Source organism: Hylobates moloch, unplaced genomic scaffold (genome assembly GCF_009828535.3).
Source record: "Hylobates moloch isolate HMO894 unplaced genomic scaffold, HMol_V3 SCAFFOLD_5, whole genome shotgun sequence".
Lineage (NCBI taxonomy): Eukaryota > Metazoa > Chordata > Mammalia > Primates > Hylobatidae > Hylobates > Hylobates moloch.
In genome coordinates, this window is record NW_026652280.1 from 26,120,526 (window position 1) to 26,141,284 (window position 20,759).

The window sequence follows — 20,759 nt, forward strand, 5'->3', positions numbered from 1 at the left end:
TTTGTTCTATCACAAATTCTTGCTTTGGAGTGTAGAGTGATGACATTAATATAATTTTTTTAAAAAATACATGTTATTGTGTATATTAGAGGTTTATGACATATTTTGAAACACATATAGATACATGTAGATAGTAGGCTGGTTACCATAGTGAAGTAGATTAACATATCTATTGGCTCACAGTTACTTTTTGTGACAAAGTAACGAAGTAGCCAAAATCTACTTATTTAACAAAAATCCCTAATACAATACAATTGTATTAACTTTAGTTCTCATGCTGTAGGTTAGGTCTCTAGACTTGTTCATCTCACATGTCTGCTGTTTTGTATTCTTTGGCCTACATCTCCCCATTTCCTCTCCCCCTCCCACCTGTGGGAGCCACTGTTTCATTCTCTATCTCTGTGTATTTGAGCTTATATATGTATTATTTCACATATAGATTTCACATATAAATGAGATTGTTGAAAGGTTCATACTACCCAAAGCAATACGCAGATTTAACACAATCCCCATCAAAATTCTAATGGCATTCTTCACAGAGATAGAAAAAAATCTTAAAATTTCTATGAAACCACAACAAATATTGAATAATCAAAGCAATACTGAAAAAGAAAAACAAAGTTGGATGCACTGCACTTCCTGATTAGAAATTATGTTAAAAAGGTATAGTCTCTTCCATAAATAGTGCTGGGGGAATGATTTTCACATTGAAAATAATGAAATTGGACCCTTATCTCACACCATATAGAAAAATTAACTCAAAATGGATAAAATACCTACATGTAAGACCCAGAAGGTAATTCCTAGGAGAGAGCATGGGGGAAAAGCTCCTTGATTTTGGTCTTGTTTATGATCTTTTTAGGTTTCACACCAAAAGCTTGGCTTCAAAAACAAATAAATGAAACTGCACCAGACTAAAAAGCTTCTGCACAGCAAAGGAAATAATCACCAAAAGAAAAGGCAACCTAATCTTGTCTTTATATATTGTTACAAAAAGTGCCTCTCGGTGAAAACAATTTTCAAGTTTATTTTTAAATTGCTTGATAAATTTTGGTACAGCTTTTTATTGTGGACCTCCTAGAAAACAAGAAAGTAAATAACTTGAATGAGTAACAAATACTTCTGCAAGTGAGGTGGTTTCTAACATTTTCATTTAGAGCATAATTGAAGGAGAATCTCAGGTAGTTGTTAGTTGAAAAATTATCAAAAATAACAGAATGAGAAGTCACAATGTGATTTTGGCATGTAATTTGGAAGAAGTTCAAATTGTTCAGTGATTGCTATAAAGATCTCATTGTTATAGTACAATATATATACACACACTATATATATATATATGCAAACATATGCAAAGGTTTCACAGTGTTTAGATCAATAAAAAGCACACTGGAATAGAATTAATGCAATAAGCAACATTCATACATGGATGTATGCAATTAATGTACAAAAAGCCCCATTCATGTCATTAGGTGATAACACTCTAATAAAATTTTACTCTATATGCCATTGTGGAGAAACACTAATTGTAATGTTAACAAGATCCATAGGAAAGAAAATTAACAAAGACTCATAGTCACTGGAAATACAAACATAACATTTTGGTTTATATAAATTTTATGCTGCAAAAAAGATGTATAATCAACAAAAGACCCACAAACATAAAATTAGATCATGTTTGTATGTTAATCTGTGGGGAAAATAAATTGTAGATTCTAGTTCAAGCAGAAAAATGAGTGACATTAACTTTGTTAACAAGGCACTTCCTCACATATTTTTTAAGGGGATGATGTTGGTATCAAACTACTATGGTATTTTTGTGCTTGTAGATTGGTTTCAAAGTGTGTTAGAAAAATTCCATCTTTCACAGGTATTTAATGTATAACAAAATATTTTAAGTGTCAAATTTTAAATATATGAGGGGATACATAGTTTTTCTAAATTATTTTAGAGAAGACATGAATGAACATTTGAGAGTAAGTGGTACAAAGCACAACGCCTCAATAAAGATATTTTATAAAAAGCACATTATGGATATATAAACACGTAAACAGGCTCCAGAAAAAGGGAAATTTTAAAAATGACAAGATAACTTTTAAAAAGAATCAGAGATTCAAACCAGGTACCAGCCGAAATGTTATAAATTCCTTAAAGAAATAAGTTATAATTTTGTTGTCTTTGTGTCTTTTCTAGTACAGTGCTAGAGATACTTCATATTTTTCAAGTGAGTTTAATATGAAGGATTTTCTAGGAATATTATTTAGAAATCTGTCATTTTAACACACGGGAGACTTTTAGAGTGGCTTGATGTATGATTTAGTCTCCTAGTATATAGTTAATATAATAATAATAATAATGATAATAATGTAGTTGAACACATTTGTAAATACAAGCCATACAAGAGCATAAAGTCTGTTTCTAAACAACTCAAATTCCCAGACTCTGAGGCAGTCAACTGAATTATTTCACCTGTCTTACTGATCAAATGGATCACTGCAATCATTAAAGTGGATTGCTAGATTGCAAAACATTCTTGGTATTGATAATTTCTACTCATAAATGTGACAATGTTAGTCTCCTTTAAATATAGAAGATACTCATTCCACAAACCATGCGTACTATATTTTCTTATCAAAATGAGTATATTGTAATACAAGCAATAATATTATTAACAAGTGTTTTGCAATATGTTTAGAAAAAGAGTTTCATAAGTATCTTCTGATTTGGAGCCAAACAAATTTGGAGAGAGAAACATAAAACAAATTTTCAAGACATATAATCTTTTAGTTAGAGTGCTGAGAGCACTCTAGAGACTGAACTTACACTGCAGTTCCAAGTCTTTCATTACTGAAGAAAGAAGTTTTACTTTCTAATAGTTTTGTATTTTTGCTGCTGACCTGATTACAAAGGGTTTACAAATAATAAAACTTCTTTCAAAAATAATAAGTCTGTTTGTTGTATGTTTCTGCATCTCAAAAGTGCTCATTATTTCGTGACATCAAATAGAATAGCCAGTATCCCAAAGCTTCAATCTTGAAGTATTTTATTCTATGATTCATTGCTGAAAAGGCACAGAAGTCTACATTTACTTATAACAAAAAATAATCATTCTTAAAGTAAGTTGGATAAAACATTAGGTATTAATATATCTTTTTGTATTTTTCCCCTTGATGTCAGTTTTGAAAGTCGGAAATACACACACACACACAAACACACACATACACACAAACACACAAACGCTTCAACTCAAAGCATTCACTCCACTGCTATGTTTATGTAAAACAGCTCAGAGAGCAATATCATCAAGCATTTTCAATAAATCTCTGCTCTGCGGCAAAATATGACAAGAAATCTGTTCTGACACAGCTTTCTGACAATTGATCTCTGACATTGATGCACAAAATTTTTCAAGTAGAAATTCCCTCACCAAATTACTTAGCTCCCTGAACAAGGCACATTGGTATTTGAAAACTTCCATAATATTCTTTAAAATGTTAGCACTAAATACTACCTATAGGAAATCAAAAGTAAAGATTTTTTTAAGCTACAAGATTTAAGAAATAAGAAAACCCTCCCTACATATTTCTCAACATGGTACTTGACAGAATTGAGAGATTTGTTGAGGAGACGAAGGAGACAAAGATAATGGTATGTCAAAATGAAAGAGCTTAACTGAAATGATTTTTCATTCTGCCTCTTTTTATCTTCTCTTTTCCACAATGACCTGTATATTATCTGGGACATTTGGAAATTTAGCCTCTATTGTCCTTGATAAATATTCATAGCTCCTTCACATTTTCAGGTGTTCTTTGATAAGCAAGTGCCACAGAATGACATTCACAAGTATCCACAAACTCCATGGAGGGTCACTTTTGGAAAAGCCCTAAGATTCATAAATATGTGCTTTGCAGTTATTCTTAATATAATGGTAAAGATTCCAAGTGCTGAAGTAAAACTGCCTGGATTCGTTACCTAGTCTACTCCTTGCTAGTGAATAAGCATCATAGCCAGCATCAAAGATACCTCCCACTGATCCCACTTCATGGAGTTCACGTGCCTGTGGGGTTCCCTTGCACATTTTACCAGGATTGGTCTGGTGAGCAGTAGAATGTGGCAGAAATGACGGTATGTCTCTTCTAAGATAAGGTTTAAAAAGATTGTACGTGCTCACTCTCTTTTTCTCTCTCTCTATTCTCTTCCCTCTTTTAGATCACTCATGCTGCGGGAAGCCAGGTGTCATGCCTTGGGGAATCCAGGTGTTACGTCTTGAGGACAGGCTGGCAGACCTCTGCGTAGGCCCATGTGGTGAGAAACTAGACCCTCAGCTCAAGACATTGAAAGAAACCTCATGAAACAGCTTGAAGCTCTGACCCTGAATCACCTAGCTAAACTGCTCTTAGATACCTGATTCTCAGATACTATTGAGAAAATAAACAATAATTATTTTATGTTGCTACATTTGGGGAGTAATTTGTTACATGATAATAGCTATACGTTGAAGAGCAAATTATTCAAGCTCTGTTTTTCAGTTTCCTTATATGCACAATGGAGTACTGATTTTATGATGTGGTTGTGAGAATTTAAGAGATCATCCACAGAGAATTAATTGCAACAGAGTACAGGGTCAGAAGTCAGCACCCCATAAATGTTGGGCATTGTAATTAATTTGCAAGGCTGCAACAGATCCATCCAAAACTGCATTGAATATCTCTTAATTGAAAATATTGTTTAAAACATCTTGTCTTACATTTGAAAAAAAAGAGTGCGATGCATTAAGATAGAGGCAAATAAATAATAGTTTTTAAATTCAAACTTCAACCTGAGGGAAGTATGACCCTGAAAGATTTTTGACATGAGAAAGATAATTTCTAATTCAAGTTCTTGTTTTGTCATTTATAAGCTGAAGAAGGCCTTTAATTTATTGAAGTCTATCTGGCCCAATTTTAATGTGGTTTATACACGCTTTCCAAGATGACACAGAATGTGGACTGGAGGGCTTAGTGCTTGCCACAGCAGGAGCTATGTGTTAAGATCAAATAGAGTGCACTGTGAGAAGGAAACTTTAAGACCCCTGCAATCTCCTACTATACTCCTTCTATCTGGACCTTTACTCCTCTATCTGGACCTTTTCAACTGAGATCTTCTCAAATGAGATGTATCTATGAAGCCCAGATATATGAAATAGTTGTGAACATCCAGGTGTACATTTTGGCTCCATGATATTAGACAGAAGGTGAGGCTGTAGGAAAGATAGACTCTGATCTGGTTCCATGGAATTCCTTTGAAATGAGCTTAAGGTATCACAGTATTCTTTTCTAAGCAGACCAGAAAGATTTCCACAATAAATTGTGAATCCATTTGCCTTAGTCATTCATAAGTTACCCCAGGCCCCCAAAACCTTGAGTGAGATAGGAAATGTTGTGAGGTTTAAGAAATGATCCATTTTGTTGAAGAAATCTCTAAGACATTAGGAATTAAGAAATAATTAGGTAATCTAAGTCTTAAAAGGACGGAGATCTGTATTTTTACATTGCAATAGAAACTCTTTCTAGAAGCTAAATTGGTATACTTTTTATACTCCATCATCTAAAATATTTACTTTCACCAACCCTTTGCCAGATCCCTTCTTCATTACTCCTATATCTTTGAAAAACAAACTACTTCTTATCTTGTAAAATCCTCCCAAAAGATACAATTCTGTACTCTCTACAGGAACTTTTTTAAGCTCTGTGTAATCCTGACTGTGTCTGCATAACTCTACTGACTTGCTGATTTTCGTAGTCCAATAGAATTAACAATAGATTAATTTTGTTTGAAAATTTACATGCTTATAGAGCTACCAAAAAACAACATCTAGGTCTCCAGTTCTCATTCATTAACAACTTTTTAATTCCATTTTTATACAAAGCCATGGCATCGCACAAAACATTGCATAATGCATAATGAATTGTGTGCCTATAGAGTTTGAATAAAAAATACTGTTCCTTTCAGTAATTCAGAGTAAGAGGTGGAATGAAGTATGTCATCGAAGACTCAAAGAATAAAAACTGATATTGATAATGAATTGATCAGATTAGTATTTAAAATCATGTATTAGGTAATGAGATCATTTCTAATGCAAATTTAAGTGTGCTTTGAACTTTCTTCTCACTGCCGTTCCTACAGTTCTGAATAGTTGAAAACGTGTGTGCTGTTGATATTGATCATACTAGAACGGCTCTCTGCACTCCTTACTCCTAGGAAAGCATTCTTGGTTGGTTGTGGGCATCCACAAGGGCTGAAGGGTGATGGAATAAATGCCCAGTCTCAGAGGACTATTGAGCTGGGACCGACCTTAGGATGCTGGTTTCTCACACCTTATAGGCATGAGTCAAAGAGATGATCGTCTCACAGACGAGTCCCTCTCAATGTCCATTTGTGTAGAAGCAGGCCTCCTGGAAGGACAGCACCTAGAGTCAATAGAACTCCAGTTTTAAAAATCTGGCCTTTCTCATGTAGCTTTAGTTCACTTCTCAACAGCTTCTCCAACTCACTGTTTGTGTTCTACAGCCAAGTGACTAATGCAGATGGTGGGAATGGGAAGAAGAGCATTGGCTCTCATAGTGAATATTCTAGAAAGCCCAGAAACCAGTAGCCATTACCATGGCAAAGTGTATAACTTCCTTTGCTTCAGTGTTTTTGCTAGATGTTTCAGGCTTTTTGAGACTTCTTTTTCCTTTAAAGAATGATTTCCTTTTTTTCCCTCAAATATTTACAGAGAAAGAGAGAAATATATAAAATTCAAGATACTGCCCAAAAACCTCTCATACTTTAAATGATCTTACAGCTAATCTGCTTCAATCTATATCCTTCCTAGTTCCTATTCCCCTCCTCCTTTTCAGCATTTTACAAAAGAAGAAAATGGGTTGAAAATGGCCAAATAGTTACATCCGATTGTACAATAAAATCTAGAAATGTAATGTAGATCTAAATCTCTCTTCAAGGAATGCTCTCAGTCAAATTAAGTTGCTCACCCAAGGCCACACACCACTTCTTGGAAATAGCCTGCATGAAAGATTACTTGAGTCAGGATAGAGAAGGCCAGCCCCACTTGCCTCATTTAGGACAACCCTAAAGGACAGCCTCAGGTCAGCTGAGGTCTCCATTAAACAAACAGCATCACCAGTTCAATCCCACCCTTGCCCCAATTCTGTATCCTTCACCCTCACTGGTGTTATTCCAGAAAGCACTTGCCAATAAATCTCCTATCTTCCAATCTCTGTTCTGACTTTTTTGTAATTAATTTCATTATAGTAAGAAACAGCATTTAAAATAATTTTTTGGCCATTATACAAATAGTCAACCTTTGCCACCATTTTATGGTAAGAGCAACTAGGCTGGGGAATCAAAAGATTGGGGTTCATCTCCTGCCTGTGCTGTCAGCTGGCGTGTTTTTCATGAGCCTCAGCTAATTTTTCTGTGAAGAATGTTTGGGGATAAGGAGTAGCATATGCCATATAATATTTTCAACCAAAAAGTATAATATTAGACAAATAAGATTCTGACTTCCCATGAAATTAAATACATTTTCTCTGTGAGTTTTAAGAGCCAAAATACAACTTCAGATAACTTATATTTTATCTGTTAATTAACATTTTATAGCACATAATAAGAAATGTCAAGGAAGAAAGAAAATAATAATCTTATAGGAATAATGATTCCTCAATGAAATAGCAACGATCTTTATATATGTGACTAGAAATCTGAACAATGCTATGGCTTTAGTTTATACAAGGCTTGATACCCCAGTAAATGTAAATAATTGCGAATGGGGCCATTATAAATTTATCTACTCTCCTGAATGAAATCATAACTCTGCCAAGATACAGATATACAATTTTTAAACATAGTTATCTATGGCCTTATCAATCATCTCAGATGCAAAGGGCTATTTTATCAAAAAGTTTAAGACTTTATTTGGGCCAGGCACAGTGGCTCACACCTGTACTCCCAACACTTTGGGAGGCAGAGGCAGAAGGATCACTTGAGCCCAGGAGTTTGAGACCAGCCTGGGCAACATGGTGAAACCTTGTCTCTTCAAAAAATACAAAAACTAACTGGGCATGTTGGCTTATGTCTGTAGTTCCGTATACTCAGGGGGCTGAGGCAGGAAGATTGCTTGAGCCCGTGAGGTGGAGGTTACAGTGAACAGGGATCATACCACTGCACTGCAGCTGGGCAACAGAGTGAGAGTCTGACTCAAAAAATAAAAAATATTTTAAAGTCAACTGTGTTTATATGTTAAAATAATTTTCTTTTGTTAGATACAGTTTCACCAACAAACAGCTTGTAGATAACAATGAATGCAATGTGACCAAGTTATTTAATAATATATATATTCTATTGTCTTTTTTCCCATTGAATTATAATATACACAGGAAAAAATGAGAATATGCTAAATACAGTGCTCAATGTTTTTCCAAAGTGAAATGCCTGGCATCTGTCATCCAGAACAAGAAATAACATATTATGAGAATGTGCCCTATATTACCTTCTGGTCCACTAATCCACTTCCATCAAAAGTAATTGTCCTCCTGAATTCTAACCCTGTATTAGTCTGTTTTCATGATCCTGATAAAGACATATCCAAGACTGCACAATTTACAACAAAAAAAAAAAAAAAAAAGAGTTTACTGGACTTACATTTCCACATGGCTGGGAAGGCCTCACAATCATGGCAGAAGGGAAAAGGCACGTCTCACACGGCAGCAGACAAGAGAAGAGGGCTTGTGCAAGGAGACTCTCATTTTTAAAATCATCAGATCTTGTCAGACTTATTCACTATCACAAGGGGGCTACAGGCCCCATGCAAGTCCGAAATTCAGTAGGGAAGTCAAATCTTAAAGCTCCAAAATGATCTCCTCTAATTCCACGTCTCACATTCAGGTCACACTGATGCAAGAGGTGGGTTCCCATGGTCTTGGCCATCTCCATCCCTGTGGCTCTGCAGGTTACAGCCTCCCTTCTGGCTGCTTTCATGAGCTGGCACTGAGTGTCTGCAGCTTTTCCAGGTGCACAGTGCAAGCTGTCAGTGGATCTACCATTCCGGAGTCTGAGGGATGGTGGCTGTCTTCTCAGAGCTCCACTAGATGGTGACCCAGTAGGGACTCTGTATGGGAGCTCTGACCCCGTGTCTCCCTTCTGCACTGCCCTAGCAGAGGTTCTACATGACAGCCCCACCCCTGCAGCAAACTTCTGTCTGGATATCCAGGCATTTCCATATATCCTCTGAAATCCAGGCAGAGGTTCCCAAACCCCAGTTCTTGACTTCTGTGCACTGGAAGGCTCAACACCACAAGGAAGTTGCCAAGACTTGAGGGTTACACCCTCTGAAGCCAAGACCTGAGCTCTATTTTGGCTCCTTTCAGTCACAGCTGGAGCAGCTGGGACACAGGGCACCAAGTCCATAGGCTGCACGCAGCTCACAGACCCTGGGCCTGGTCCATGAAACCACTTTTTCCTCCTAGGCCTCCAGGCCTGTGATGTGAGGGGCTGCTGTGAAGACTTCTGACATGCCCTGGAAACATTTTCCCTATTATATTGTGGATTAACAGTCAGCTCCTCATTGATTATGCAAATTCCTGCAGCCAGCTTCAATTTCTTCTCAGAAAATGGGATTTTCTTTTCTATTGTATTGTCAGGGGGCAAATTTTCTGAATTTTTATTCTCTGCTTCCCTTGTAAAACTGAATGCCTTTAACAGCATCCAAGTCACATTTTGAATGCTTTATTGCTTAGAAATTTCTTCTGTCAGATACCCTAAATCATCTCTCTTAAGTTCAAAGTTCCACAAATCTCTAGGGCAGGGGAAAAATGCCACCAGTCTCTTTGCTAAAACGTAACCAAAGTCACCTTTGCTCCAGTTCCCAACAAGTTCCTCACCTCCATCTGAGACCACCTCAGACTGTATTTCATTGTCCATATCATTATCAGCATTTTGGCCAAAGCCATTCAACAAGTCTCTAGGAAGTTCCAAACTTTCCCGCATTTTCCTGTCTTCTTCTGTGCCCTCCACCAAACTATTCCAACCTCTGCTTCTTACTGAGCTCCAAAGTCACTTCCACATTTTTAAGTATCTTTTCAGCAACGCCCCACTCCCAGTACCAATTACTATATTAGTCCATTTTCATGCTGCTGATAAAGACATACCTGTGATTGAGCAATTTACAAAAGACGTTTATTGGACTTACAGTTCCATGTGGCTGGGGAGACCTTACAATCATGGCAGAAGGTGAAAGGCACGTCTCACATGGCAGCAGAGAAGAGAAGAGAGCTTGTGCAGGGAGACTCCCATTTTTAAAATCATCACATCTTGTGAGACTTATTAACTATCACAAGAACAGCACAGGAAAGACCTGCCCCATGATTCAATTACCTCCCACTGGGACCCTCCTACAAGACATCGGAATTCAAGATGAGATTTGGGTGGGGACACAGCCAAACCATATTAAACCCCATGGATTATTTTACTAATTTTCTAATTTTACATAAATTGAATCATATAGATGCATCAGGTTTCTTTATTGCAAATTTACACCCGTGAGATTATCCATATTGTTTTGTATAATTTTGGTTTATTTTTGTTGCTGCATTGTACTCCGCTATATGAATATACTATAATGTATTCATCTATTGTAATGAAGATGTGATATTACAAATAACCCACATTCTTATATGCACCTGTTGACTAATATTTTATATATTTCCATTGGGTACATATCCAAGAGTAGAATATATCTAGGAATGGAATTGCTGAATCAGAATATTCTTATAAATTTTGGAAAACTATGTGATGGTTTAAAACCATGTATGTGTTGTTATCTGATAATTACAAAAAATAACAAAAATTAATTTCTGGTAATTTTATGGGTTCCATTCATGTAGAATAAGTCACTAAGTAAGAGAAGATTTGTTATTTTAGGCATACAAAAACTCAGAGCTCAAGATAACAGTATGAAGCAACATAGTAGAGTAGATAGATCCAGCAGAGGTTTCAAGTTCAGACTCTCAGAGCCTCAGCTTCCATGTTTAGACAATGGAGATAGCACCTTCAGAAAATCTTTTTGAAAAATAAAAGGATATGAATAATTTAGGAGATAAAAGCCATATTTATCTTTGGAAAAGCAGTGTACCATAGAGGTTCCGAGGTTGCCCAGGTATCCTAGAGGAAGTTGCTTAAGCTGTCTTAGTCGCTGTTTCCCATGTGTAAAATCAGGATAATCTTACCACATGATAATAGTGTGAGGATTAAACGAAAATAATAATTAGCAAGGTATTTACCAAGTGAATAATATTAAAAATTTTCATACTTGTTAGATTTTCTTTCTCTTTCTTTCTAAGCCTATTATTTCCTTTTCTGTTTAATGAAAACAAGTTTAACTGCTCTTAATACATCAGACAATTTTGTTAGACGACATTCTATTTATAACTAACAAAAAAAGAGCTTGCCAAACATCGATGTGTTACAAACATAAGGAAGATATTTTAATAATACATGTATTTGTTTTTTCATTCATTTGACAGATATTTAGCAAGCACCAATTTTGTGCTAGGTACTAAACAATAAAATGTGTGAATATGAAGATGAATTAGATACATTACATCCTTATCATGAAGTAATTCACAAGCTGTTAGAGGAGGGAAGATTTGGACTTGAAAGCCTAAGCATATAAGGCAGTATTGTGTGTAATAAATGCTATATTGTGCTACAAGAACACGTTATTCAAACATATAAAAGGGAGTCTTTATTTCTAGATGGAGTAATCAGAAAAGCATTTGTAAGAGCATCAATATCTACTCTGGTCTTTGGAGGATACATAAAACTTCTTAGGTTGAGCTATCCACTGAGTCATTTCAAAAGGAAAGAAATATGTAAAGGGAAAAAACAAATGAAGGAAAGTGCATATTTGTGGATCAGCAATGAGTCTACCTTAGCATGAGTCTGGGTACATATAAGGATAGAGTAATAGAAATCTAGATTCCAATATGATATGCTAAAAACGTTTTTAAAAAATTGTTTGTTTTGTTTTGTTTTGTTTTTCTTGGCAGACAAATGGGAGCCACTGGAGAAATGTATGGGGTGGAATGCCATGTTTAACTTGTTTTAGGAAGAAATCTGGAAAGCAGGATGCCTAAGAGTCTGGAAGATGCTACAGCCAGGAAGACTTAGCTAGGAAGCTGTCTTGGCAGTTTAGATGTGAAGTCACAAAGAAGACATAAAAGAGTTGAGAATGGGAGGATAGCCAAGGATTCAAAGATACTGTGAAAGAAAAAGCAATGGCATATGGGAATTTATTAGATGAGGAAGATATTTCTAATTAGATAGGACAGGAAGGCTCCACAGATTCTAAAGTACAATAATGTTTGAGAAGAAAGCAATAAATGATTGGCACAGATAGAACTTAGTTATTAATACAAGAGGAATGCAACTAGAGGGGAAAAAAAAGCAACTAAGTGCACAGTGTCTTTCTCAGCAGTGAAAGGTATAAAAGAAAAAGGAAAATAGCTTCACAGGGTATGGCAGCCAGGAGCATAATGATTAAGAATGCTGAACTCTGAAATCAGACCTTTTGAGTCCAACTTCTGGCTATAGCACGTACTAGCTGTGTGACTGCTAGCTAGTTACTTAAACTCTCCAATCCTTTCTTCTCTCACTGGTAAATGAGAGAACCTAACAATGAGAAGCATAACAATAGTGCTTACTACTTGACTTGAACAGTTGGAGTTCATTATAAATGCTATGTAAATTTTTACACTTATTATAGTAAAATTGAGAAACGATGTAATGAAGGATGCATAGATGTAATGTATGGATGCATAGGGAGGATGTGGCATATGGTAAGTAAAAAGAAACAACTATTAATTCATTCATTTGACTAAACGGTATTGGGTGCGTGCCTACCATGTGCCAGGTGCTGTTCTGGGTATTGGGGACTCAAAATGACCAAAATAGGCATAATCTTTGCCCCTATAAAGATTATATTAAGATACAGGAAGCACATAAATAACAAACACAAAACCACAAATAGAATAGTGTAACGCATTAATAAAGAAAAATGAAGCATAATAGAGAAGTAGAGAGAGTGACCAGAGATGCTGTGTTAGGCAATGGTCAGGGAAGACCTGCTTATAAACGTGGTAGTTGAATAGAGACCTGAAAGAAATGGGGGATAAGACATGCAAATATCTACAAAAAGAGATTCCAGACAAAGACTACAGCAAGTGCAGAGTCCCTGAACTGAGATATGCCTATTATCCAAGGAACACAGAGGAAGGTTACATGATTGTAATGAATTACAGAAAGGAGCAATAGGAGATAAAGTGAAGGATAAATCCAGAGACTAAATCACATGAGACCTTGTAGGACATAGTAAAATTAGTGGATTTTGTTTCTACATGTGACGGAAGTCACAGAGGAACAACATTATCTAATTTTTATATTGAGAGACAGCTGTGTAGACAATTGATTGTAAGGGCAAAAGCTGATGAAGATTAATGGGTACAAAAATAGAATGAATAAGACCTACTATTTGATAGCACAACAGGGTGACTGTAGTCAATAATAACTTAATTGTACATTTAAAAATAACTAAGAGTATAATTGGATTGTTTTTAACAAAAAGGATAAACACTTGGGTGGATGGATACCATATTCTCCACAATGTGATTATTACATATTGCATGCTTGTATCAAAACATCTCATGTACCCCATAAATATATACATCTACAATGTATCCACAAAAATTATGAAGAGTTTTTTTTTTTTTTTCAAAAAGCTAAAGAAGACACTAGTTACAAGCTTATTGCTGTAGTCTAGTAACCTGTAAGAGATGATGGTAGCTTGGATAAGGGCAAAACAGTGAAGATGGAAAAGAGTGGTCAAATTTGGGAAATGTTTTGAAAACAATAATTTGGTAAAAGACTGAATTTAGGGTATAAGGAAATCAGAATAAAGAGGCATGAAACTAGAGTTTCTGAACAGAGTAAGTTGATTTATATAATTTGGCTCTGTGTCCCCACCCAAATCTCATCTCGATTTGTAATCCCCATATGTCAAGAGAGGGACAAAGTGGGAGGTGATTGGCTCACTGGGGCAGTTCCCCCCATGCTCCTCATGATGGTGAGTGAGTTCTCATGAGATCTGGTGGTTTTATATGGGGCTCTTCTCCCTTCGTTCTCTCTCTCTCTCTCTCTTTCCTGCTGGCTTATGAAGAAGCTACTTGCTTTTCCTTCACCTTCCGCCATGATTCTAAGTTTCATGAGGCCTCCCCAGCCATGTGGAACTGTCATTTAAACCTCCTTTGTTTTTGAATTACCCAGTCTCAGGTAGTATCTTTATAGCAGTGTGAAAACGGACTAATACAGTAAATTGGTACCACAAAGAGTGTGGCACTGCTATAAAGATAACCTGAAAATGTGGATGTGACTTTGGAACTGGGTAATGGTCAGAAGTTGCAACAATGTGGAGGGCTCAGAAGAAGACAGGAAGATGTGGGAAAGTTTGGAATTGCCTAGAGACTTGAATAGTTTTGACCAAAATGCTTGTAGTGATATGGACAATGAAGTCCAGGCTGAGGTGTCCTCAGATGGTGATGAAGAAATTATTGGGAAATGAAGCAAAGGAGACTCTTGCTATGCTTTAGCAAAGACTGGTGGCATTTTGCCCTTGCCCTAGAGATCCTGCCTCAGGATAATGTCATCTAGGATTCAAGCATTTTAATAATATTTAAGGCCATTGATACTAGATGACATTATCTAAGAAGCAGGTGTAGGGAGAAAAGAGAGGATACCTGAAGACTGAGCCCTGGGGCATTCTCTGACTCTTAGAGATCAGGAAGAAGAAGAGAAATAAGTGAAGGATACTGAGGAGGAGCAGCCAGAAGGGTAGGAAGAAAACCAGGGGCATCTAGTACATTACAAGCCAAAGAGAAAGTGGTTCAGGGAAATAAGTGAGAACCTATGTCAACTGGTTTCTGAGAGTCTGAGACTTGACCGTTGGATTTGATAATGTGGAGATTATTGACAACCTTGTCAATCATGGATTCAGTGGAGAGTGACTGTAAAAAGCTTAGAAGAGGAGAAAGTTAGTGCAGATAATTTAGAAATTTTTTTCAGTAAATACGGTTTCAATTGTAGGGGGAAGTGGCATTGAGTGTTATAAAACAGGAGTTATGACAGAATATTAATATTTGTGTGCTTACTGCAGTGATAAATAAGGAAGAAAAACTGATGATGCAGGAAAGGGAAGGGGTAATTACAGAAGAGTCCCTAAATGGGTGAGAGGGGATTTCAACAAGACACTCAGAGGGCAGCACTAACAGATCAATTAGATTTGATGGAAGGACAATGATACCACTTTCTGAATGCTTTTCTTTTCTTCCTGATACAAGATTATTAGCTAAGAATAGGGAAAGATGGGAGATACTGAAATCTGAAAAGTAAGAATACATATAAGACACTCATCTTATAAAGTGTAACTATGAACCACTAGAGAAATACAGTGTCATTTCCAAATAGTGAGAGCTCACCTTGGACTTTTGGTCATAAATACTCAGTAAGCAGGCAATATGTTTTTCTCCAGATACATTTAGCTATGAGGGAATGAGGTAAGAATTGGGGAGCTGCTTATTTAACCAGGTTTTTTTTCAGGTGAGTAAGATGGGGAAGGAGGACCAAGGGAGATGAGACTGAAGATCATAAGTGACTATAAAACCTAAGTTGAGCTTGCAGATAAATGAGAACACGAAGGGGATGAGGGATGGGAGGAAATGGCAGAGTTAATGGATTGGAGGTCCTGGTGGGATTGAAGAATTGATGGCAAGGGGGAAATAAAGTGAGCAGGTAACTAATAAGGTAATAGGAACTGACATTTTGTACTGGTTTGATTTGGCGTGACATGGAATTTATGAATTGAGGTGGGAAATAATCAATATCTTTGCAGGCAACATAGAGGAACTAACCATCTAGGGTATCAGATGGATTATCTGCACGAATACTGTAATTACCAAGACTGAGCATAGAAGTAATTGGAAAGGAAGTGATTCCCAGATGATAATATCTTCAGTGAATGTGAGAGGATGACAGAAAACTTCAACAAGGGGTGTGTAGTAAGTGGATGTCTGTCAATATCTGCTTTAAAGGAGCTAGATTATTTAAGTGTGAGAATTAGACTCATTAAAAAGTTTATTTAAAAAGCTATAGAGGATGGGTGCAGTAGCTTATGCCCATATTCCCAGCACTTTGGGAGGCTGAAGAAGACGGATCACATGAGGTCAGGAGCTGGAGACCAGCCTGGCCAAAGGGAAGTAAAACCTTGTCTCTACTAATAATACAAAAATTAGCTGGGCATGGTGGTGCATGCCTGTAGTCCCAGCTTCTTGGAAGACTGAGGCATGAGAATCGCTTGAACCTGGGAGGTGGAAGTTGCAGTGAGCCAAGATCGTGCCACTGCACTCCAACCTGGGCAACACAGCAAGATTCTGTATCAAAATAAATAAATAAATAAATAAACAAACAAACTATGGAGATGATTATTAGAATAAGATAAATAATATTAAAATATATATCAGCTCTTTTATGTGAATTCATATATTTTACACACAATTTCTTAAATATATAACCATCTGTTTGCCAACAGACCATTTGATTGTATACAAAAAAATACAGTAACAAATGAAGACTTGGACTTCAAATTATTAATGATACAGTTTTAGTCATTCCTCATTTCCATTTGCCCAGAAAGTTCAGGGAAAATTCTAATTACTTTTGATAATTTGATTTTTTATAGAAAAGATACATGCAGAAAGCATTTCATTTCTTCATTGTGGCACCAATATTGACTCACCAGGATTGTTGGACTGGGCATCCATGGGAATCATGAGCTTGGCCCGGGGGGCTCGGCGTGCAGCCAGCGACCTCTCCAGAGTGGACATAGAGCTCCCTGCTTCCTCAGTGTCTTGACCTAAAAAATATACACTCCTGAGAAACATGCTCTCTTCAAGGATGCAACACTTTACATAATTTCTAGCAGCCATTCCAATGCCTTTTTAATCTTACAGATGCTTTCTATGATAGTATCTACCTTCTTGTTACCTGAATCTATTTCATTGTACAAATCTTAATGAAATTAACCATAAACTCTAAACTCATTGCACACAATAAACCATTATTTATATTTTGATGCTTATAATTTTTGCATGTTTATAAATGTGAAAGTGGGAGGGCATACATTAATATATTTTTCAAAAATGGCATTATATCATGCATACTTTTTGTAACCTGCTTTAAAAGGTAACACAAAAATCTTTCTCTGTTAATACATAAGTCAGTATAATTTTTAACAGCTATGTAATATTCCACTATATTAATTTACTAGAATTGATTCAACTAATACTTTAAGCCCAACCATATTAAATTTTATTACAAAAAACCCACAAGAAATAAACTACATTCTTCAAAAATAAGAGCAGACATATTTACCTAAATTTATTAGGATTCCATAAAATATCATACTAAAGAGTCACTAAAAATTAGAAAAATGGATATATGCAGATTTGAAAAGTTAATTATAATATGTATAAAAAAACTGAAGTTCTGAATAGTATATGTTCCCATTTGTGTAGTATGCGTATAAAACCATATTGTGACACATATTTCTATGTGTATATGAATATATATAAGTACACACCTATATCTATGTAATAAGGTTATACACAAAATTTTTAACATTGTTTTCCTTTTGCGAAAGGGATTAGGAATTTGGGATGGGGAAGAGGCAAACATATGTTTTACTATTTTGGGTACTTACTACTTTTTGAAACATTTTTTATTCTATTTTTTATCATATGCATGCATTTTTAAAAAAATTAACAGCATAATTAATACAATTTAAAATAAAAAATTATACTGGGAGAAACTTCCACATAGGTGAAGTCATGGAAGCTTCCTAAATCTAACTCTGTCCACACATCCTACAAAAACTACACAGAATCATATAAAACAGTAAACTATGCAAACCTGGCCAGGCATGGTGGCTCACACCTATAATCCCAGCATTTTGGGAGGCCGAAGTGGGTGGATCACTTGAGGTCAGGAGTTCGAGACCAGCCCTGGCCAAAATGGTGAAACTCCATCTCTGCTAAAATACAAAAATTATCTGGGTGTGGTGGTGGCTGCCTGTAGTTCCAGCTACTTGGGAGGCTGAGGCAGAAGAATCGCTTGAACCCAGGAGGCGGAGGTTGCAATGAGCTGAGATTGCGCCACTGCACTCCAGCCTGGCTGACAGAAAGAGACTCAGTCTCAAAAAATAAAAATAAAAATGAACTATGCAAATATTACTCCTTCAGCAGAATCACAAAACAGAAAAGAGGATACATTTCAAATTTCCTGTAAGTACAAAGAGAAATAATACTTTCTAGCAAAGCTATTTCTCAAGCTACAGCCACAGTCTTTGTGAAAAACAGGCTATCTGGAAAGTCTGTATAGAAGAGAGAAGAGGGGAATAAGGATCACAAGACTGACCTAAAACCATCTACCAAAGAAGTACACCCTAATGGTAAAAATATTGAAAAAGTTTCCTAGGAGACCAGAGCATTTAAAAGTGTGTGGGTTTTAAAATGGCAACCACTGAGTGTGTAGCTCATGCCTGTGATTGCAGCTGTTATGGAGGCCGAGGCAGGAGGATGTTTTGAGACCAGTCTGTTCAGCAGAGTGAGACCCCATCTCTAAAAACAAAATAAACTAAAAGAAATAAAGTGGCAACATTAGAAAAGCATCACTTTGGCTGGGCGTGGTGGCTTATGCCTGTGATCCCAGCACTTTGGGAGGCTGAGGTGGGCGGATCATGAGGTCAGGAGATCGAGACCATCCTGGCTAACATGGGGAAACCCTGTCTCTACTAAAAATACAAAAAATTAGCTGGGAGTGGTGGCATGTGCCTGTAGTCCCAGCTACTTGGGAGGCTAAGGCAAGAGAATCGTTTGAACCCGGGAGGCAGAGGTTGCAGTGAGCTGAGGTTGTGCCACTGCACTCCAGGCTGGGCAACAGAGTGAGACTCCATCTCAAATAAATACATAAATAAATAAAAAGAAAAGAAAAGCATCAATTTTGGGGAAAAATTGTAGTGTCCAAAGAGTCAATAAAAGAGGAAAAAGAGTGTGAAACTGCAAAATATTTAAAGAATTATGGGCTGATATTTCCAAAATTTGGCAAAAGACACAAATAAACCTTATAGTTTCAAGAAATTCAGTAATCCCCAAACAGGATAAAACCAAAGAAATCCACACTAGACACGTCACAGTTCAGCTTCTTAAAACTAAAGACAAGAACAATAAAAAAATCTTAGAAGTAGTGAGAGGTAAACAACTTATATGGGTAAAACGATTCAAATGACAGCAGATTTCTCATCAGGAATCATGAAGCCCAGAAGTATCTAACACATTTTTCAAGCGCTAAAAGAGAACTGTCCAACCAGAATTGGGTTAACAATATCCAGCAAAAATATACTTCAAGAATGAAGGTGAAATCAAGTAATTGTCCAGTGAAGGAAAATGAAGAGAATTTGTCTCAAGCAGATAAACCATAAAAAAAAAAAAAAAAAAAAGCTAATGGAATTTCTCTCAACAGACAGGAATTAGTAAGAAGAATCTCAGATAATCAAAAAGGAAGAATGAACAACAGAAAGAGTGAAAATATCAATTAAATACAACAGACTTTCCTCCTCTTTAGTTTTCAAAATTATGTTTGACGGTAGAAGCAAACATTAAAACACTATCTAATGTGCTTCTTCTTGCCACCCCAAAAAAGTAACTCTAGATTCAACCAGTTTTCTTTTTCTTTTTTTCCATTTCTTTTTTTTTTTTTTTTTTTGAGATGGAGTTTCGCTCTTGTCGCTCAGGCTGGAGTGCAGTGGCGCGATCTCAGCTCACTGCAACCTCTGCCTCCAAGAGTCAAGCGATTCTCCTGCTTCAGCCTCACGAGTAGCTGGGATTACAGGCATGTACCACCACGCCTGGCTAATTTTGTATTTTTACTAGAGAGGGGTTTCTCCATGTTGGTCAGGCTCATCTCTAGCTCCCAGCCTCAGGTGATCCGCACACCTCGGCCTCCCAAAGGGCTGGGATTACAGGTGTGAGCCACAGCTCTCGGTGGTAACATAGTTTTCAAATAAGTCCTTTGATATTGTTGGGTGTCTGTGTGTGGGTTTTCAGTTTTGTTTGTTTGTTTTATTCTAAGAATAGACTGTGCTTGATATTACATGAATTCATTGAAAAGTTAAACAAGATTATTTTCCTTTTACTTTTTCTGAAGCATAAAATTTTTTGGTAGTAACACTTTGTGGTTTGTCTCATAAACTTGCCACCTGACATTATTTATCATTGGTCCAAATGAGGTTGGGAAATTTAAATACAGGATTTAATAGACATGTATATAATTCAAAATAACTAATAAAAAGTTAAATGTTAAATCATATTGCCCATTCGGTGTCATGTAGCTCTTTTATAGATGTTATTCACTGAATTGAACATTTTTAAAAATTGAATACTACCAAATGCCATATGCTGAAATTTACTTGTTCATTCTTCCAAAGTGAAACTAAGTAACTAATCCTGTGGTGCTGCTGTAGTGAAATTATACTAGGATAAATCCATTTCAAGAAAGTAAATTCTATTTATAAGTCCTAGAGATCAAACAGACCTGAACTCTTGCGTTTCTTTATTGTAAAC

The 20,759-nt window shown here is 36.3% G+C and overlaps 2 protein-coding genes across 4 annotated transcripts in view; one reads left to right on the top strand and one right to left on the bottom strand.

Moving 5' to 3' along the window:
• The window catches only part of LOC116468081 (uncharacterized), a 275,302-nt gene extending 270,917 nt beyond the window's left edge, over positions 1-4,385 (top strand). The window contains exon 5 of the transcript XR_009213457.1: positions 4,207-4,385. The gene's annotated coding sequence lies outside the window, so the exon portion shown is untranslated. The remainder of the gene's footprint in view (positions 1-4,206) is intronic.
• The window catches only part of DCC (DCC netrin 1 receptor), a 1,201,126-nt gene that overhangs the window by 44,365 nt on the left and 1,136,002 nt on the right, over positions 1-20,759 (bottom strand). For all 3 annotated transcript variants that reach the window (XM_032152264.2, XM_058438331.1, XM_058438332.1), the window contains exon 25: positions 16,880-16,996. In XM_032152264.2, the coding sequence (XP_032008155.1) occupies positions 16,880-16,996 (117 nt within the window). The remainder of the gene's footprint in view (positions 1-16,879; positions 16,997-20,759) is intronic.